Source organism: Hibiscus syriacus, unplaced genomic scaffold (genome assembly GCF_006381635.1).
Source record: "Hibiscus syriacus cultivar Baekdansim isolate YM2019G1 unplaced genomic scaffold, ASM638163v2 tig00111146_pilon, whole genome shotgun sequence".
Classification (NCBI taxonomy): Eukaryota; Viridiplantae; Streptophyta; class Magnoliopsida; order Malvales; family Malvaceae; genus Hibiscus; species Hibiscus syriacus.
The window spans coordinates 192603-214636 of NW_024062997.1; the positions used below are offsets into that span (position 1 = coordinate 192603).

Consider the following 22034-nt stretch of genomic DNA (forward strand, 5'->3'; position numbering starts at 1 on the left):
GCACTGAATGTGCTTCGACTTTATGTATCCTTCAAAAGTCCCACTGTCAAAGTAAAAATATTTTACTTACTATTAAGCTCCAAGTAATCAACATCATTTACTTACTATTAAAATCAAATAACATTTACTTACCATTAAGATCAAACTTTTGCTAATCAAAGAGAACATAATCAACAACAGTGAACTATATGTATCCTTTAATAATCACACTGTCAATAAGTTTGATAGAAAACCAAAAAGATTTCAATTAGGGTTGTAACATCATTTACTTAACATCCTTTAATAGAAATAAGACATAAACTTCATTTTCAGACTTACCTTTCAACTTTACCTTCACAAACTCTTTCATTTCTTCGACGATTCTTCTTCCTTCAATATGAGCCAAAGGGTTTGATAGAAAACCAAAAAGGAATCAATTAGGGTAGTAACAAATTTTGCATTCCTCAATTGCAATGATAAAAGACAATTATTAGGGATCAGGGAAAATTTTTAGATGGAAGAGATTCACGGGGAAGAGAAGGAATGGGAAGAGATGAAAAATTATTTAGGGTTAAAGGTAAAAATGGTTTTCTCTATTTTTTTAAAAAAATCAATTTCAAATATTTAATTTGTTATTATGTTAATTAAAAAATTCATTTTTTGACTATTATACCCATGTCAAGTGGCATTTAACGGCCCATATTAACGGCTCGTCATAGCTAGGCACCAAAGTGAGTTACGAAATAAAACATTCATCCCAACCTGGATCGAAAAAAATATTAGTCACCAAATTGAAAAAAGAGGCATACATTGAGAACCCTTTTTACTATTAAGTCAATTTTAAATTGATACTAAAATAAAATAAAAATAAAAATTTTTAATCACGAGTACTAAAATAAAATATAAATTAAATTTTACGTATAATTTTTAAAAAATAAAAAATTTATATACTAAAATAGATTAAAACTGATAATTTAACGTATAATTTACCTTAATAAAAATAGGTGGTGTCAAGTAAGTTTCGGATATGATATTGACGACTTTCCATGGTACCTGGGGCCTGGGGATGTATTTTATAATTTGCACCTTTTTCTTTTGCTTTTCATGTTAGAATTATCTTCCAATTCTATCCATGAGAAAAATCCACGCATTGACTGCAGACTATGTTGTTAGTTCATTACATGATTCTAAGATCGTCTGAATCACTGGGGGATCTGTTTCGAAAGCATCTGAGGTTGGTTTATAGTCTGGGTTATGTTTGGTTGCCTAGAAAATCTGGGTTATGCTTGTGCTTCCTATCATCATTTATATCCATATATAAGAAAAGTGTGCTTTAGTTTACTTTGATATACTGAAAAAAGAAGTTTACTTGACGACTTGGGTTCTTTGTTACACGAAAGCAAAAACTCAAGATTCAATTTTTATGGATGTTCTTAGCAAAACAGAGGATAACAAATGTTGGGTTTCCTTCTTTTCTTCTTCTTCTTTTGTTATTTTGGTCTAATTTCTTAGTGTTTTAGCTTTGAATTCTGGTGCAAAGTTGTGACTTTTAGATTTTTTTTCCAAGTTTGTGTGATGGAAGATTTTACAATTGTTTTCCCATGTTTTTTCCCCTTTCAAAATTTGTTTTGCTTTGTAGTTATAGAGGTTTTAGATTAGGTTATAATTTCTTGATTTGCTCAAAATTTTACCTGCTTTTGGAATTTTGATCTCACAGGGACTTTCCATGGAGATTTTTAAGCCTTTTTACCTTTCAACTTTGAAGCAAATTGGATATGTTTCTGAAACAAGCAGTCTAACCACATTTTAAAAGTTCAATTAGTGATTTTGTTTATGTAATTGTGCTCAAAATCTTCTGTAGATTTGCCCGAGACGATTTTCGACTACGAAACTTGATCATATTTTGTTCATATGCTAATTGTGGATTATATCTGACTTATCACATAATTCGAACAAAATCTCCTTTGCTGTTGTTCCTTGTCATTTGATTTTTTTTCGATGGAGGTGTTTATTCGATATGGTTTTCGACACATTCTGTTTCGTTTCCCTCTTTCCTGCTCTTGTTTGATCACAATTGCCTCGTTTTCTCTTTAGTCGACACGATTTTAATACTGTCTCGAAATAGTTCAATCATCATGTTACAGTGAAGTATTCTCACAACTCTTGTATCGAACTATCTTATTGCTTAAGATACTTGCAACTCCTATTACAAACATGATTCGAGACGGTTTAGCATTGTTTCTTTTCTTTGCTAGAGACGGTTTAAGATGCTATAGCGGAGAATGAATGTGATTTGAGATTCATTGCCACTGATATTAGCATTCTTAGTCATGTTAAGCGTAAAGCTGAAACGACTTTGGTCGTTGTAGATTATCATCATACATTACTCGCAGACAAAGATTGACCTTGTTCTTTAGATATTTTTTCCTATGGGAATGATGTAACAGTTATATACTCTTTCTGATGGACATAGAGGATGATGACTCTTGTTTCGTGCTTTTCAGTGGCTCGACGGAGTTCCGATTTGTGTTTATGCATTTGAAGTTGGTGATGACTTGTTGCTCTTTTTTATTTTCACAAAAGAAGACAGCTTCCCCACCTGAACATAGAGTCGATATTGATGAAGGTATGCTGCTAATCTTATTTAATGTTTTGTCTCGGGGTATAGAATTCGACTTGGATAAGGATACTGAATTGACCGAAGTTTATCCGGATTGAAAAAAGGGTAAAAATTTAGGATGAACGGCGAAATTTATCCGAATTTCTTTAATAGATTTCGACTCCCAAGCTTGATAAAACCCGCCTGCAATCCTGGAGAATACTTTCAAGTTCTATATGCATTATTTGCTTGCAAAAGTTCCTTATTCCTACTCATTTTACAGAGGTTTCAGGTATTCAGAACACTAGACTGTTTCCTTACAAGGAGCTGAAAGTGGCGACCGGAAATTTTAATTATTCCAATAAAATCGGAGAGGGAGGTTTCGGTATTGTCTACAAGGTAATTTCAAATTTTGTTTTTGTTCTAATCTTTTCGAAAGAAGGCTTTAATAAAAGCCTGTTTTGTTTTAGCATCACCAATGTTAACTTCTTACAAGTCGATTTTGTTCGAATAGGGAACTTTCCGAGATGGTACCGTGGCTGCTTTAAAGGTTCTGTCTGCTGATTCAAGGCAAGGGTTGCGAGAGTTCTTGACTGAGATAAATGTGATTGCTGATATAGAGCACGAGAACCTGGTTAAGCTGCACGGCTGTTGCGTGGAAGGAGATCACAGAATCTTGGTCTATGGCTATCTCGAGAATAACAACCTTGCACAAACTCTTCTTGGTAAGTTATGCAATTCTGGATTCGTGCTTGTTAACTGCTCGAACAATAATAAGTGAAGGCCTGTTTACCTTATAGGCGGAGGCCATAGCAGCATGCAGTTCAGCTGGCCTGCGAGATGTAAAATTTGCATCGGCGTTGCGAAGGGGCTTGCTTTTCTTCACGAGGAAGTTCAACCCTGTATTGTTCATAGAGACATCAAAGCAAGCAATATCCTCCTTGATAGAAACCTCATGCCCAAAATTTCGGATTTCGGTCTGGCGAAGCTTTTCCCTGACAACATGACTCATATTAGTACGCGAGTCGCTGGAACGACGTGAGTTCTTAAAAAATATGGTCTTCATATACTCATTTATCATGTTTAACCGGTTTCTGTTGTCACTTTCTTGAAGTTCCTTTGTTCGAGGATTATCCGATGTGTCTAGACATGGATACGAGGATGTAATCCTTCAGGGACCATCCAAATACATGTAATTTTGGAAAAAAGAAAGTTAAACATTCCTATACCGGGCACATGCACATATCCGACACTCTCACTTGAGTTCGAGTAACATAGATTAGAGCTGTTAAAAATATCCCCGACTTCCATTCATCATTGTTAATTTGATCATGTATCCTTTTGTGGTTTATATAGAGGTTATCTAGCACCTGAGTATGCTATGCGAGGCCAGCTGACGGTGAAAGCCGATATTTACAGTTTCGGTGTTTTGCTATTGGAGATCGTGAGCGGTAGATGCAACACGAACAGGAGATTACCTCTGTCGGATCAATATCTACTCGAAAGGGTATGAATTTCCCATACGTTCTTATCATTCCAGCCTTCAATGTTAGGGTCATCCGAGTCTTAATATATCATTGGCGTAAGGTATAGCTTCGGTAGTCTTTAAATGCAGAAACACATGGAGATATAATTACCAACTTTCAACTCGTATTCAATTTCCATTGATCCTACAGTTTGTTTGCCGGTTTTCGATATCCTAATCCTAGAAAAGCTTTTGAGAGTGGATAAATTGCATGATACGAAAGTGTCACCTTACGTTACACCGATTCGTTATTTTACTCGAGGTATTTGATACCTATATCCGAAACATATGAGAACATAGTTATGGGGTATGTATGATCCTTAAAATATATGGAAAAGACTTGAGAAACTTTGAGCATGCTTGTGTAGGTCAATATCCAACATTCAGCTCTAAATCCAAGTAAATATAGTGTATTCTTGTGTATTCTCGAGCTTCATCTGTTTCAATTCCGTTCTTTGTTGTTGGACGTAGGATTTTGCGACTCATTGCTAAGTCGATATATAACTGCAGGCATGGGGATTGTATGAACGACGACAACTTGCAGAACTAGTTGATACGTCGATGAATGGAGACTATGACGATGAAGAAGCTCAGAAGTTCCTAAAGGTCGGCTTACTTTGCACCCAAGAAGTGCCGAAGCAAAGGTGATGCATGAGCTTATATTATGATCTTCGTTCCTACTCGTTTGTTCGACCTTATTTCTTTTGATTACTGATGTTTTTCTTCTTATCCACATCAAAAGGCCATCCATGTCCAAAGTGGTGAAGATGCTAACCGGCGAGGATCCAGTGGATGACCGGAATATATCGAGACCTGGCCTGCTCTCGGAGTTCATGAAAATAAAAGCTCACAAAGAGAAGTCCAATGTGATGACCGGAAGCACAAGCAAAGAAGGGAATGCATCATCATCATCAGAATATCTTACCATGTCGAGTGCTACAATGACATTCAACTCGATACACGATCGAAGCGAATAGGTTGGTATGATTGATTATTTGGTATTGTTACATACGGTTCTGAACTCTTTTTCATCCCGAAAAAGCCCAGAACTTCGGAACTTGCCAGTCAAACTATACCGTGCTCGTGTTCTGTTTATTCGATTAGATGTGCTTGTGAATTTACGTAAATTGTAATCCATTGAACCGTTAAATTTTGATTAGTTGTGATTATATTAAAAGGAGAGAGTAAGAAAGTAGTACTGCTTTTCTTTTACTGTAATCTGTCATATGCTGTCTTTAGAAGAAGAATGTATGGATCGATTCGGGTTTAAGTTTTCTTTTATTTCGCTTATTTAACTTCGAAAAAAAATGAAGAGTTCGAATAACACGAGAACTTACATAATGAAGCTATTTAACCTGTGGATATTAGATAAACTGAGGAACACACTGCCATAAAATACAGATATATCCGGAACGTTTAAAGGGAAGAGTTTCAGAAGTTTGTTCTAGGGTGTAAACGAGCTTATGACCAGCCGAAGAAATAATCGAGGATGTAAACGAACACCAACGAAAACGGATAAAGAATGTATGCGACCGAACATGTCCAGAGCGGGAAAGTAGTTCGGAAACTAGCAAAGGCACCCATGACTATGCAAACAATGAGAATAACCAGCACTTGGGATGAGAAGTCCCAAGTCAATCCCCGGACGTAAACAAGTGCCAAGAAAACCGACAGGCAGAGGACATTATTCATGGTTACTGCTCCGTAAAGCTGTATAACGAAACTTGGAGATTAGGATACATATGCTAGCTTGATGATCAAGTAAGTGGGGTAACAGGAAACAAACCTCGGAAAATGTTAATGACGCGGTCCTCTTCTTTTTGGGAGTGGCGAAAATGTTAAATCATCGATGCACACCCGGCCTTGATAAAAGGCCGGCAGATTCTCAACGATATCTTGCTCACACATGAAGAGATCCATTCCCTCGAGTTGTGGTCCTCCATTCTGCGGCAGCGGCGGAGTGGGGTTTACGTTCATTTTCTTGAGGCTTTGTTGACGCTGATATACTTGTGTTAGTCTCTCAATTTCCCTCTTCAATGCTTCTTGATGAGCTGATTTAAGGTAATTTGAAACACATTTTATTATGGAATTTGCATGCCATATATATATAATTACAAGACATAAGATTCTCTTAATTTTTGAAAAAAAATCAATGTGATCATCGTATTTTTTTTATCTCAATGTGACTCTTCAACTCAGAAAATAAATCTAATTTGACCCTTTGACCAACATTTTTTGTAGTTGACCGTTACACGTTCACGGGGCTGACATGGCAGTCCATATGCCATTTTTGAGTTATCAATTTAGTCAATCTGTCATGTCATCCGCCACATTAATATACCACCTCGATTGCCATGTCAGCACCATGGATTGCTATGTCAGCACCGTGAATTGTCACATTAGCAATGTAACGGTCAACGACGAAAAACGTTGGTCAAAGGGCCACGTTGGATTTATTTTCTGAATTGGAGGATCGCATTGAAAGAAAAAATAATATGATTGTCACATTGTTTTTTTTTTCAAAAGTACACGGATCTCTGATGCCTTTTTACCAAAAAGTAATAATTCATTTAACTAAAATTAGGGTAAACTACATCTGATGCAACTGAACATTAGGCAACATATCTTTTATACCACCAAACTCTCAATTGCTTCAATTATAACATTGAACTTTGGTTTTAACTTCAATTATGCTAGAGGATTGTTAAATTTTAACGGTACGATGATGTAGACGGATCTTTTATCACCGTCATGATATGGACAAAAAAAGATGTCATTTTGGCACGAATATTCATGAACAAAACAATGCTTTTTTACGCATTTAATTTTAAGAGTATATTGATTTTATCACTAAACATTTACAATATTCAATTTTAGGCTCTAAAGAGTTCAACAATAATCGAAAAAGTGGTGTCAAAAAGAAAAATTTTAAAATTATTAGCAGCAAAATCAATAAACCCATAAATTTTAGTGTCTAAAACGACGTCATTTTAGTCATCAATACATAAGCACACCAAATGATGTTATGTTCATGTCATCACATCATTTAGATTTTAACGATCTAATGGTATAATTAAAGTCAAAACTAAAGTTTAATACTACGATCAAAGTAATTAAAAGTTAAATAATTTAAACTATATGTCCCCTAAAGTTGAGTGACATGATCAATTACTTTACCCTTAAAATTATAATGGTAATTAATAATTAATGAACATGAGGTCTTACCATCTTTGAAAATCTTGTCTTGAGCCAAAGCAGCAATCCTTTGCTTTAAAGCACTATTTTCAACCGTAAGCATCAATCTTTGCCGATCCAGAAATGCAACCCTTGGTGATAATGCCGATACTTCACTCTTCATTTTCCCAACAAACAAAAGAACAATACGTTACGTAGAAAAATACGTAGAAAATTTGTCATATGTACGTATATATTCATATGCATGCATGCATGCATGTATACCTGTAATGCTGTTACGCTCCTTTCAAGCTCTGAAATATATTGCAGCTTTTTCACTCTTGATCTTTGCGCTGATAGCCGATTTGCCAGAATTCTTTTAATCCATCAAAACAAATTAAACAATTCATTGAAGAATCAAGCTTTAATGGGTTTTGATTTTTGTTTTTGTTTGATACTATATGTTCTTTTTATACCTCTTCACCCTCTTTGGATCGATGATGTGATCACCGCCATTGGAGGTCGATGGAGGTTCCGAAGCTTGTGTTTCGTGTACTTTGCATGAGCTTTCCACCTCTCCCGGTGTCAGCTTCTCGTCGTTGTTGCTATTTTGATCGGACGTCGGCGGCGTGGAAGGGCTCGATGACGAAACCGTCGTCATCGGCGGCACGGTGAACGTGATGTCGTCGGTGAACATTGCCTTGAGCTGCTCGTCGTCGAGGTGGTCGAACATGTTTGGTTCCGTCGTCATGGCGTTTACGATGACACCCCTAGTTTCTTCCTCCAATGGTCGGTCGAGGAAGGCTACGGAGTCGACGCTGATGGAACGGCGGTGGGCTACGCGACGTGTCGATGAGAAGTTGAGGAACTCGTCGGCCCACGACGGCTGGTCGTGGTGGTGGTGATGGTTGGTGTCATTCGTGGTGGTGGTGGAAATGAAGTTTGCCATTGTGGGCATTTCTTTTTGGTGAGGAAACGAAGTTTAATGGACATTTGTTGGGATTTTATTTAGGGTGAAGGTTGGGTATTTTTGGAGGTGAAACTTTGCCATTCTAAATCAATGGTAAATTCGATAGAAAAATATTATCAAATAATAAATATTTTGACAAAAAATATATTAAATTTGGAAGTAATAAATTTAAAAAAATCCAAAAAGAATATCTAATTATTAATTAAAAATATATAAAATTTAATTAATTAAAATTTAATGAGCCAAATAAGATATAACCTATTATTAATTTAATGTGCTACATCATTCTATTTAGAGTAAACTATGCATTTAGTACCTAAACTATCAATTCGATCCGTTTTTGTATCTAAACTTACCAATTATTTCAAAACCATACCTAACATTTAGTTTTTATTTTATTTTAGCACCCGTCGTTAAAAAATTAACGCGTTTAGTACCTAAACCACCAGTTTTAGTATGTTTTAGTACGTAAATTTTGAACGAAGATACTAAATGAAACAAAAACTAAAATTTTTAACGGCGTGTACTAAAATGAAATAAAAACTAAACTTTAGGTACGATTTTGAAAAAGTTAAAAGATTAGGTACTAAAACAAACCAAAATTGATAGTTTAAGTACTAAACGTATAATTTACTCTTCCATTTAATAGCTACTGATGATAGAACCGATCCTATACTTATTTTATAATAAACATAAAAATTTAGGATAAGGTGCACAAATAGTCCCTACTATAGAACATTGTTTTATTGAGTCCATTGACAATTCAAAGTTATAAAAAAGATCTTCGACTATAGTGCTCTGCATTGCTGAGTCCCTCAATTATTAAAAGTTACAAAATAGTCATCCAATTATTCATATGTTCCGAACTTATCCTTTTATGTTAGAGATTCTAGGATATGATAGTCATTTGAGACTCTAGGATCAGATTTAATCATATCTCAGTCAGCGGGTTTATATCCAGCTCAGACTAGCATCATTTTATAACGAAAATGATGAGTTTGAAACATATAAATAGTCGAGTGACCATTTTGTAACTTTTAATAGTTGTGAGACTTAAAAAGAACATCCTATAATCTAAGGATCTTTTTATAATTTTTATTAGTTAAGTGACTCAAAAAATCAAAATCTTATAGTCGAGAGATCATTAGTGTACTTTACCCAAGAAAATTATACTCGTTATAAAATTTTATTTTAAAATAGTTCAATGACCGTTTTTGAAAGTTTTTTTCCCAATTCAAACTCTTTCTCTAATACCTCCCTCATCTTTGCATTTGATGCCATTTCCTATATATGTGCGTGTATATATATATATACAAGTTCCATAAAAGAACCCGAACAGGTGAGCCAATATGGCGGCTTATAGAGCGGACGATGACTACGATCTCTTATTCAAGGTGGTGTTGATCGGAGATTCGGGTGTTGGTAAGTCGAATTTGTTGTCCAGATTTACGAAGAACGAGTTTAGCCTTCAATCTAAATCTACAATCGGAGTTGAATTCGCCACCCGAAGCATTCGGGTCGATGATAAGGTCATTAAGGCCCAGATTTGGGACACTGCCGGACAAGAAAGGTACATTCTTCTACTTATTTTCTGTTGGTTTTTGTTAGTTGAAAAAGTTTTTGAATTCTGATAGATTCGAGGGAAATGAGATGTTTTTCGTGTTGGTGCATTGAATTAGTAGAATGGATGTTTAGAATTTTGGATTTTGGGGGCCTGTTTGGTTGCTGAGAAAATGTAGGAAAACTACACATGCATAATTCTCATATTCTCATTTTGTTTTCGTTTTGTTCTGCTCTTGCATTTGGATTTTCGGGTATTTTTCGTATTTCTTACTGATTTGAGGAAAAGAAGGTGATTATTAGATTAGTCTATTGGTTTGGTGAAAATGGTATTGAGCAATTTGTGTTGTTCTTTGGATTGCTTGGTTGCTAAGAAAATTAGGTGTGCTTTTAGGTTGGTGCATAGCCTATGTGAAATGCAATTTTGTTGATTGACAGGTTGTGAACTCAATTTGACTTGGGAATTAATTAGATACGAAATATCGGTCCGTTTACTAACTGACAATGCTCGAGGAAAATTCATATATGTTACGACTCGATTCATTACTGATAATGTTGAAGAAAAAGAAAACCAACTTTTCTTAGAAGTTCTAGTTGAATCCATCAAACTGTATTTGTAAGTGTCTTTAGGATATAAATTCGTCGAAGAAGAAATCATTTGTGTATCTGATAAATGGATCATGTCTTTTCTGGTTGTTTTAGCAAGATTTTTGTTTATTTTTAACTTTTGTTGCTGTGTTAAATCTATAGATTGACCTTGTTTTGGTGTTAAATTTCATGTTATCCATAGAATTGAGGATGTTATTGAAAATTCATATATGTTACGACTTGATTCATTACTGAAAATGTTGAAGAAGAAGGAAACCAACTTCTCTTAAAAGTTCTAGTTGAACCTTCAAACTGTATTTGCAAGTGTCTTTAGGATATATATTCGTCGAATAGGAAATCCTTTGTGTATTCGATCTATGGATCATATCTTTTCATGGTTTGTTTTAGCAAGATTTTCGTTTAGTTTTACATTTTGTTGCTGTATTTATTCTATAGATTGACCTTGTTTAGGTGTTAAATTTCACGTTAGCCATGAATTGAGGATGTTGTCAAGTGTCTATTTCAGTCCCGATCATCCTTTTATCCGTAAACTCTGATGCTCGGACTTGTATGAAATGTGTTTTTACATTTCTCTGAATTAAATAAAAACTGCATAGAGAAGCTTTAGGGGACGAATTGAAAATTCTCGGTTGGCTCTCCTTGCTCTCGAAAGTTTTGGGTGCCGGTAGGTTGTGCCACATCTATGCTATGTAAAAATTTCTTGACTGAATTTGGTGTCACTAATTCAAGTGCCATTTGGTTGAGGTGTTATTGGTGTAAAATGGAGATAGAAATGATTTTATACTTGAATCACGTTTCCTCCTAGAAATCGATTGTTTCAAAAGTTTTCTGAGAGTTGATTTATTGTTATGTTTTTTTTTCTCCAGATACCGGGCAATTACGAGTGCGTACTATCGAGGAGCTGTCGGTGCATTGCTTATCTACGATGTCACTCGACATGTCACATTTGAGAATGTTGAGAGATGGTTGAAGGAACTACGGGGTCACACAGATTCCAGTACCGTGATTATGCTTGTTGGTAACAAGGCAGACCTGCGACACTTGCGTGCCGTTTCCTCCGAGGATGCCATGGCATTTGCTGAAAGAGAAAATACCTTCTTTATGGAGACGTCTGCTCTCGAGTCCACGAATGTTGACAATGCATTCACCGAGGTGCTAACTCAAATATTCCGGGTCGTCAGCCGAAAAACACTTGAAGCAGGCGATGATCATGGAGCATTGCCTAGGGGACAAAGCATCAATGTAGGAGGCAAGGATGATGTTTCAGCCCTCAAGAACACTGGCTGCTGTTCCGCTTAGCCGTCGGGTGATCTTGGTGTCCTAATTTCCTCCATTTTTCATCTATTCAAGCACAAGACTTTCCTCATTGTTTTAGGATCCTTTAGCTTCCCTGAGATTTGAGGTTCGAGACGACGGAAACCAGCATCTCCCTGGAATTCCGGTAACTTCATTCGATCCGAGTTCCTTTTCTCATGTTTCTTTTAGGGCATACTTCTTCCTGATGTACTGTTCCATTTCATAGTTCTTATAGTTTTAGTTGACTGATTAGAATACATAATCCTTTTTTTTTTTATTACAGACATCCTTATTGTTCTATCACATTTAAATTGATCTGATTATGTAACATTTACATTTTCTCTTTTTAAATAAAAATATATCAAAATATACATAACATGAGATTCGTACACGATCTATAACACGAGAAAATAACACGAACACAAACACGATATCTATATCTATTTTTATTGTTTATCATCTGGATTCCGGTCCTCCCTTTCCCTGGTATTGGTCAACTCTGTCCCTTCCACAGCATTTTGTTTCACTGAACTCAGTGAGCCAACATTCTGCTCACCTTTGTTCTCATTTTCATTAATCATGGAGCCTTCCGTGATTGGACTCAGGGGAGTTGGCCAGAATAAAGGAACAAACCAAGAGAATTGAAGCCAAAAACGAATGTCGCAAGGTAGCACGATCCATTCACAATAGTCCTACAAATCAGCATATTAAGGGATAAGATCAACAATAACTACTAATGACGTTATCGTAAGTATCGGATATTTAGGATTTAGGCTACATATGGACTATGGAGATGCTTCAGAGGATACTAAATCGGGGAAGAAAATGAAAAAAGAGAAGAAAGATAGAGCAAGAGCCGTATCTCGTAGCAGAGAAGAGAAATGTCGAGCAAGATGAAGCAACCAAGAAGAAGAAAAATGAAAAGCCAAGATGAATGAGCTGCTGCAGCCTGCAAGTGAGATTAAAAAGGAAAAGAAAAGACGACGGAGCTGTGACAACAACAGCCCCAGCAACCGCAGCTACAGTCTATATGAAACGAAGAAAACAAGTTTGACGTTGGAGAAAGCAAAAATAAAAGATTTTGGAGAAAGAAAAAACAATAGAGTTATTTAGCATGTCAAATCAGCATTCCGTTATTCCAGTAATGGCGGTTAACGGTGAGTGGTAGATTTATTATAAATCGATAATGTCAGTGACCAATTTATTACTTTTGAAATTTCAGTGGAGAAAACGAAAATTTACCCAGACATTGATGACCACTTGTGTAGTTTACCCTTAAATTTATTTAATTTCTTTCAAAAAAAAATTATTTAATTAATAAAGTGAGTTCATTGAATAAAAGGTTTTAGATTCGAGTATTTATGTATGTGGAATATGTATTATTAATGATTTAGAAAGATTCTGAACAAATACTATTTTTAATCACCCTGTACTATTAAAACAATGGTAAACTACATAAATAGTCACTGAAATTTTAATTCATTTTTAATAAGATCCCTAACATTACCTCCAATTAGATGGACGTGACATCTTACCTCCCATTAACCCTTCTTCAACAACACGTCGCCAAAATACTTTCTGGAGACAAACAAATAATGATCATGTAAGTCAATTTCTCCTTTTAATTAACATTGAAAACAATATACAGAAAGTATTACAATGCAATTACGTAAACCATACATGCCTTAGCTGTCAGAACCATATATATATATATATATATATATATATATATATATATATATCGATCACTTATCGCTAAAAAATAACAATGATGTTAACATGATATTTCTTTAATTGTTTTTCAGTCATGACATGGCACTGTCTTAAGATGAAACATCAATATCACCTCTAATTTTTTAAAGATGAGAGACCGAAATGTAACATTAAGTGTGATTTAAAATAAATAATAGTTGAGTGACCAAAACAGAAACTAAACAATAAATGGGTGATTGGATGAGAAATTTACCTTTTCTGGCATGCCTAGATATGCCCCTGCTTCTATCAAAAGCACAAAATATAAAAAATATACGTTAATCAGCAATCACAAACATTATATATAACTGGAAACCAATTTCCACAAGCATTTAATAGTTTCAAAGATTTAAAATGTATGCTCTGCAACTAATAATTCCAAAGCGGACGCCAGGCTTCAAAGAAGAGGAAGAAAGGTTAATAGGAAGTAGCGTCACGGACATTACTGAAAACGAACTAAAAGTTCAATCACTGTATTGTAAGTTTTAAAAGTTAGATGACCAAAATGCAAGCGCCCTAAACGTTCGGTGACTATTTATATGGTTTACCCTTTCTTTAATAGTCTGAGATGATTATAAGATAGTATCTGTTTAGAATTTTTTGCCTACCCTTTTACCCAAAAAATAAGAAGAAGAAGAAGAATGCTTGAAATAAAAATAATAAATTTACATAATTATAAATAAGTTAATAATATTTTTCTTAAATATTTGACACGCTAAACACAAAAGTTTGAAGGAAAAATAATTAATTTACACTGATGTAAATAAGTTAATGTTTTTTTATCATGAATAATAATAATTAAATTATTTTAATATTTTCTGAAACTCCGGCATGGCGACCGAGACTGCAACGACGACAGTCAACAGAACGGAGAGACGACGGTTATGGGTTGTTAGAGGATTAGGGTTTATTTCCCTTTTGAGTTAAAGAAGAAAATGTAAAATGCTAAAATACCAAATCAAATTTATTAAATGGAAGGGTAAACTACGCATTTTGTACATAAACTATTAATTTTGATATATTTTAGTACATAAATTATCAGTTTTTCAAAATCATACCTAAGTTTAATCTTTGTGTCATGTTAGTACCTCGTCGTTAAAAAATTAATGCGTTTAGTACCTAAACTTTCATTTTTTAAAAAACTTAACATTAAGTTTTCAACATGTACTAAAATGAAACAAAAACTAATCGTTGGGTATGGTTTTGAAAAAATTGAAAGTTTAAGTACTAAACGGACAAAAACTAATAGTCTAAATACTAAATGCATAATTTACCCTAAATGAAATTGGATCAAGTATAATGCGTGGCCTGTTACATACGTGGCTTTTATAGTCCATTACCAATAAGTTGTAATTGGCCCAATAAACTCTTTACAGAATATTCAACTAACTAATTAGTTCACTAATAGATAGGGATGGATCGAGAGGTGGACGATCGTCTCGTAATTTTAAATTTTATATATTTTACATATTCTTTATATTTTTTCTTCTTAAAATTTTATTAGTTGATATCTGCTTACAATTTTATAAATTTGCTCTTTAATATAAAATTGGTTAAATTATACAAATGGTCTCCCGGCTATAAGATACTACTTTTTAGAATCCCTTGACTGTTAAAAGTTACAAAATTATCTTTTGACTATAGGAAATTACTTTTTTGAGACCCGTGACTATTAAAAGTTACAAAATGGTCACTCGACTATTCATTATGTTTCAAACTCGTCATTTTCCATTAAAAAATTAGCAATCGTCCGAACTGAATGTTAACATGTTGACTGAGATACGATAGTCATTTGAGATTATGAGATCATATTTTATCATACCTCGAAAAATTAGCGTACAGGCCAAACTACCGTCAAAATTTTAAAGAAAAATGACGAGTTTGGAACATAATGAATAGCCATATGACTATTTAGAAACTTTTAATAGTCAATGGACTCGAAAAAGCAAATCTCTATAGTTGGGGGATCGTTTTATAAATTTTAATAATCAATGAACTCAATAAATAATTGTACTTTTGTGTACTTTACTCTATGAAATTTAACCTCCATGATTAATGTTTCATTTGTCTAAGTTTAAGAAAAAAAACAAGGACTCAATTAATAACATGAGCTGTAATATTACTTAAAGCAATAATCAGCTATTTACATTAACCTTCACATTACAATCCTTCCGTGCAACGTCGAGCGAAGCGACGATAATCGACGTCTGCGGCAAGACACCGGACGCTAGTCTTTGCCAGACATGTCTGTCACAGCGACCCGAAGAGCGCGACGGCTGATATTAAGGGCTTGGCGATGACATCGATCGCATGCGGTACGCGCGATGCCGATAAGCTGTACACCGATACAGATAATGTGTACACGAGCACTAAGGACCCCGCGCGTCATGACCTACTCGATGAATGCTGGTGGAGATTTGTTGGGGCACGGGATAATATCTAGTCGGCGGGCCGGTTCCTGACCGATAAAGGGGCCGACGCCGCGAGGCTAGCGATCACTAGGGACGCTATGCCGATGGTTACGTATTGCTCGGACCTCTTTAAGAAGAACCCGACGGTGGCCGTACCCAAAAATATCATCGACGAGACGAATGTTGTTAGCACTGATTGCCAGATTATATTGGGGATTTTGAGTAATATTAGGCCGTGATCATGTGAAAGAGCAGCAGCAAGACAAATTGCAATAATAATTTGCTTTGTATTTTTGTTTTGCTTAAACTTGATTTGAATTGTGAATCATTTGCGAAATATTAAAGTAAAGATAACTACTTAAACTATATTTTCTTTTTCTTTTAAGTCCCTAAATTATTTTTTGATCAAACCAAGTAATTAAAGTATTATTATATTTAATCATTTAAGTCCTATTATTTTTTTTCACTTAGAAAGATGTTTTTCAGCCAATAAGATGTTAACACATCACACAGAATTATGTACTTATTTTGGGCTTAAAGCAAATTAGAGACATAATTTAGGGCCTCATTTTAATAAAAAATTTAAGGGCTTAGAGCAAATAAAATAGTATAGTTATTTAAGCCTTTAGGAGAATAATAGCAATAATGAACAGCGTTATTGGTTTTTATTAAATAAAATAAAAAAATATAAACATTATCTTTATGTTTATTAATTAAATAAAAAAATTAAAATGTGTTTGATTTATTTATATTTATATATCATATTTTTTATATAAAACAACTTATTTTATTCAAAATAGAAAATATATCAAATTTTAATAAAAATGTATAATCATAATCGTAAATTAAGCACATAATTAGAATAATTTCCTATAATAAAAACTAGTAATTTAAGATCACATAAGGATCATACAAGGAAATATTAAAACCTAACCAAGAAACTCGAACAAAGATATATACAAATAGATCTAATCGCATTGGCAAACGAACCACAAAAGATATCAATTTAATGAAATACCAATAAAAAACCGTAAATCAGACTCGAGCGAGTGAGCGACATAAAAACACATTATCTTGATCAGTTGTGATGATGTCAAATTAACCCTTAAAAAACGATAAGTGAATACAACTACCAAACGATAAAAAAACATACCAAATGAAAAAATAAAATTTGTCATAAAAGTATATGAAAACGTGTCATACAAGTCGATTTATTAAAAATCAAAAAATAAAAGAAAATAAAAATATGATATAAAAAAATAAAACGATAATAAAAAATACCGACGATCAATAAATAACATTAAAATAATATCTTCGCTGATCAATAAAAGAAAAAAAATCTACGACGAACCAAGAAAAAGGGTGAGAACCAATCTATATAATCATCAAGAGGAATCAGTATGGTTTGCTAAGTATCTGGCGTTTATGCCGGTAAATGCTCTGCTTTTGGCAATTATATTGGCGCAATGTCGGAGCATATTTGTAAAAGGTGGTGTCCAAGAATTCTTGTTGCTTTCGACAATTATGTGTTCGTGTCTATAGTTTTGACTGACAACTTACAGTCGTGTGTTGTTCTTAGAAAAAGCGGATTTTGTATCGACGTAGATTGAGTGCACATTTTTTCCTCCATATAGATATAGAGAAATTTTTTAACGAGACCCATATCGATATCTTGTTTTATATTTCAATTTTATAATACAAAACACCTTCTTCAAAATAAAAGAAGAATGAATATGTGTGGCTTGTAATAATCAAATGTAACATGGGATATTTTTATTGCTCATTGTGTTTTTATTGGTAATGACCTTCAGAAACTGAAATTGAATATTTTTAACATATTAGTCGCAGCCGCTCTCCTCTTTATCTTTTTTTTGAGTTTGTATTTTTTTTATAGACACGATCAATTTTTTTTTAAATTTTATTTAGTCGACGACGACATTAATTTTGATATTGATTGTCGATTGTCGGTTCTCTTTTCTCTTTAATTTTTTTTTTATTTTTTAGTAAGAATAATTTTGTTTGTGATTCACATTTATCTATGTTTTTGTGACATATTTAACTCTGCCTTCTTGGCACGTTTTTGCTTTTTTTTCTCGGTCGTTTTTCCGTTCTTTTATTTATGTTTACTCAGAGTTGAATTTGATGACGTCATGACTGATCAAGATTTCACTTATTTAAAATTTTTTTTATCTTCTCTGTTATAGACCTTCGAATTGAATTTGAATGTGTGATTCTACGTTTGTGGATAGTTTCTTACCGAGCTCGACTCTTTACAGTTATCGGTGGTCTTTTAATAATTTAATTCTTTTTTGTGGTTCGTTTACAGTTCTCGACTCTTTACAGTTCTCGGGGAGTTCAAACTCGATATGAAAACACACAAAATTATGAATTGAAATTGAAATATTGAAAGCCATGGTATTAAATTGGTGTTAAAATCACTATCGGATGCCTCGAAATTAGATGTGGCTATCTGTATAGCTTGATAAGCTACTTGTTTTAGATGAAAATGATATGTATATAGGCCGTAATCAGTGAAAGGTAAATGATCGTATGATATGGAAAGTACCAATGGTAAAATATAAGTTTTAAATCGCGATCGTTTTTTCGATCATTTGTTATTTTTTGGGATTGTCACCATTGCGGATGTTATTGGACGTTATTGTAAATATAGCGAGTAACTCGAACGGCAGCTCTACCACGATTTCATGAGCGCTATCATGTTTTCAGATTCGCATTTTGAAACCTGGGTAAAATGTCCAGATAAACAACAATGAGTTTGAATTATGTTGGTAGGAACCTTACCCACTCGTGCATGTGAAAGCAAAGTACAGTAAAAATAATCAACGGGTAAATTATACATATAGTCTCTTTTATTTTTTGTTTGATCGAATTTGATTAGATTCATTTGGCTTTTTACGTTATCATTTTGTTCAAATTTGATCTCTGGACTATTAATTTCTATCAACCCTTTAACACTAATATTACGTAGAAAAATAAGACACGTGAATTTTTTAATTTTCTAATTGACACATAACATTTCCTTTAGGGTTTAACGAGTGTTAACGACTTAAATCGAATTGATCAATAATGTAAGGGACCAAACGTGTTTAATTTCTAAATCGATGATTAAAGTCGGTTACACGGAAAATAAATAGGCTATACGTATAGTTTACCCCTAATCAATTCTGGTTGATAATTACCCCACCTAAGATCACGCCACGTCACCTAACTATCAATGAATCTTGACGTGTCACGATCATAGATGCATAGGTCAATAATTTGTACTGCAAGCTACAAAAATTTAATAAAATCATGCCATAGGCACCTATGTATGAGTTGAGTTTGATTACTGTGCGCATATATGGGGGCGCATTTTAGCGAAGAGAGAAAACGAAACCCAAAATAAAATGGCGTTTTTACTCAAAAATCACCCCTTCAATAAATAATTATAATAATTATATGTTAGTTATAAATTTTTTTTAAATATTATCGATTTATCACCTTTTCTTACGGGTAAAATGAAGGTGCGGATCACGAAGAATGCCTTCATGGGGTTTTATCCGAACTGACACCCAGATGAAAAGGAGCAAGAAAGGCGCGGATTATAAAACGTATCTTCGTAAGGTTTTATGATACGTGGCGAAGGCACGTATCATTCTTTTAATTTCGCCAATCGTATGTCCCCTCCACTTAATTATCACCTACCCTTTAATATCGCTCGTCCCTCTCCCACTATAATACCCCTCATGCAACCCTCAAATTACACAAAAAATATTTTCCTTCTTCATTTTATCATTCCTTCTATCAAGTTTTAAATAGGTTTTGTTATCGTTTTTAGAAGGTAATTTTTTATTATATTATAATCATTTAATAGTTAATTATTTTATTATATTTTATTATACTATTTTTTAATTTTTGCAGTTATAAATTACAAGGTGGGTTGTTGCATTTAGATAAGAATCATATCTCGAGTTATTTTATCGATACATTAACAATTTTAAATTGTGTTATTTTAATTATTTTGAATGTTTTGTTTATTTATTTATTTAGTATTATATTATATTTTAATTATTTTGAATGTTTTGTTTATTTATTTATTTAGTATTATTTTATATTTTAATTTGTATACTATTTGTTTAATTAGGGAAATGATCGTATATTATATCCATTTATTCGAAACTTTAAGTTAGATATACCGAGTTGTGTATAGTTGTATTTAGCTGAGGCTGGATTCCGTTACATAATTAAATATGAAGGGCACTTGAACACAACCTTATTTCTGCACTTATTGAGAGGTGGCGACCAGAGACACATACATTCAATCTTTCGTGTAGGGAGTGCAATATTATGTTGGAGGATGCTTCCATACATTTGGGGCTTCCGGTAGATTGGGATGTTATTTATGGTGTGGCGGATAGTGATTAGCATTCCGGTAGATGGGGATGTTTTCATACATATTTTTGTGGTAGATCGGTCGACTCTGGAGTGAACAGAATTATGAATGTTTTCATTCTTAATTATATTAATCGCTTCTTCTTTGGATGGAAACATCATTTCGATATATAACTCATCATCATTGACTGATGAGTTAAATCAATAGTCACCAACATTTGGCATATCCGTAAATTCTGACTCGCACATTGCATCATAGTTAGCTTCATACATGTATGTGGGGGGTTCGATGTGTACCGTATTTATGGGAACTTTATCTACATCATCATCATCAGAGACCATGTTGAACTGCAATGATTCTGGCTTAACGAATAATCTTGCCTCAACACCATCCGTACATGGCTCACGAAGAGGTTCTTCTGGTAGATATGAGGGTTCCTATGTGATGTCGATATTTAGGTCGAACAAGCTGGTAGTTAAATGACTCCCCCTGAACTTGAAGGCATCGTGTCATACGAGTTTTAAATTGAGTGTTGTGTTCCAGACATCTCCACATTGAGGTTGAAGAAGCTCGCAGTTGAATGTCTTCCCTTGGAACTTGAAGCCATTGTGTCAAATGGATATTGAATAGATTGTTGTGTCGAGGGCATCTTTATATTCAGGTCAAAGAAATTGGCAGATTAATGCATTCCCCTTGAATTGGAAGCGATGTTGCCATACGGATTGTTCGTGAAGTCACCTCGGTACAGATTTTAGCAAGTTACTGATGAATGTCTCGCCATTGAACTTGATGAAATCGTACCAATATGTGAATTTACCATTAACGAGGTAAAATCATTACACATTACTTGAGTTGGATTGTCAATTTGATCAGTTTGTTGATCAAGCCCATAGTGAGAGCATAATGACATACCACGAATTTCATACACTTTAACAAATGTGGCATACATATGTTTAACAACGTTTTAATTTTGATTATGAGCATCAACCATCATAGCAACATCGTCATCATTAGAGAGTACAAAAGCTATATAAGTTAACGGAAATAGTGCAGTCAGAAATATGTACTGAAGTGAAGAAAGTCTTCTATTACTCCCAACATGAATCTTCCTTGAAATTTTCTTGATCAGCTCCTCAAGAGTGATGTTTTTCTTGAAGGATAAGGTGATAAAATAATTTGATGCGAAGATAACGTCGGTTTCATCTTCATGAGTTTCTCCATCATAGTAAACAATAGTTGAAATAAGCATTATTTTGTTAGTTTGAGAGTTTGAAAGATTGAGAGTCTTATATATGTAAAAACGAATAATTGTTTCTAATATACAATCATTATTCTAATTAAATAAATAGTATACGAATTAAAATATAAACTAATACTAAAAAATTTAAAAATATTCACAAGAATTTAAATAACACAATTTAATATTGTTACCGGATCGTAAATGTATCGAGATATGATCCCGTCTTTCATTTTACAACCGTAAAAAATAATAAAAAATAAAGAATACAAAAAATTTGATTAAATAATTAAATATGAAACAAATATAATATAATAAAAAATAGTTTTACCTTATGAAAACTATAACAAAATCTAATTAGCTTAACAAATGGAATTAATAGAAGGAATAATGTGAAATTAATTTTGGTGTGATTTGTTATTTGGATTCGGAGAGGTATTTATAAAAGAGATGGATGAGTGATTAGTTGGGATAGTTGGGAATGGTGGAGGCAATAATAGAGTTGAATATTAAAAGGTACATTTCGTGA

General features: G+C 33.7%; 3 protein-coding genes across 4 annotated transcripts; 2 read left to right on the plus strand and 1 right to left on the minus strand.

Annotated features, from left to right (window-relative positions):
- The first annotated feature begins 1071 nt into the window (after positions 1-1071).
- On the plus strand, positions 1072-5288 carry LOC120154676 (cold-responsive protein kinase 1-like). Of its 2 annotated transcripts, none has more exons than XM_039166341.1 (8): positions 1072-1213; positions 2484-2605; positions 2862-2977; positions 3093-3303; positions 3379-3616; positions 3935-4085; positions 4614-4747; positions 4846-5288. In XM_039166341.1, the coding sequence occupies exons 1-8, from the start codon at positions 1143-1145 to the stop codon at positions 5078-5080; spliced, it is 1278 nt and encodes a 425-aa protein (XP_039022272.1). In that variant the 5' UTR covers positions 1072-1142; the 3' UTR covers positions 5081-5288. The 2 variants fall into 2 exon arrangements, with proteins under 2 accessions (XP_039022272.1, XP_039022274.1); XM_039166343.1 differs by lacking the exon at positions 1072-1213 and adding an exon at positions 1370-1436 and having other exon boundaries at positions 4846-5287.
- Positions 5289-5564: 276 nt separating this feature from the next.
- Positions 5565-8253, minus strand: LOC120154679 (basic leucine zipper 34-like; the record flags this gene model as incomplete). Its single annotated transcript, XM_039166346.1, has 5 exons — positions 5565-5813; positions 5961-6154; positions 7329-7455; positions 7563-7653; positions 7754-8253. Coding segments are annotated over 5 exons (1161 nt in total), but the record flags the coding sequence as incomplete, so codon positions are not given.
- Positions 8254-9596: 1343 nt separating this feature from the next.
- Positions 9597-11892, plus strand: LOC120154670 (ras-related protein RABA1f-like). The gene is made up of 2 exons (XM_039166334.1): positions 9597-9817; positions 11283-11892. Exons 1-2 carry the CDS (start codon positions 9597-9599, stop codon positions 11713-11715), a joined length of 654 nt encoding a protein of 217 aa, XP_039022265.1. The 3' UTR covers positions 11716-11892.
- The last annotated feature ends 10142 nt before the right edge of the window (positions 11893-22034 follow it).

Excerpts from the sequence above, each read along its gene's own strand:
- LOC120154676 (XM_039166341.1), top strand. The coding sequence starts at position 1,143 with ATGTTGTTAGTTCATTACATGATTCTAAGATCGTCTGAATCACTGGGG. Across the intron at positions 2,606-2,861 it reads TAGAGTCGATATTGATGAAG|AGGTTTCAGGTATTCAGAAC; the intron begins GTATGCTGCTAA and ends CTCATTTTACAG. Across the intron at positions 3,304-3,378 it reads CCTTGCACAAACTCTTCTTG|GCGGAGGCCATAGCAGCATG; the intron begins GTAAGTTATGCA and ends TTTACCTTATAG.
- LOC120154670 (XM_039166334.1), top strand. The coding sequence starts at position 9,597 with ATGGCGGCTTATAGAGCGGACGATGACTACGATCTCTTATTCAAGGTG. Across the intron at positions 9,818-11,282 it reads GACACTGCCGGACAAGAAAG|ATACCGGGCAATTACGAGTG; the intron begins GTACATTCTTCT and ends TTTTTTCTCCAG.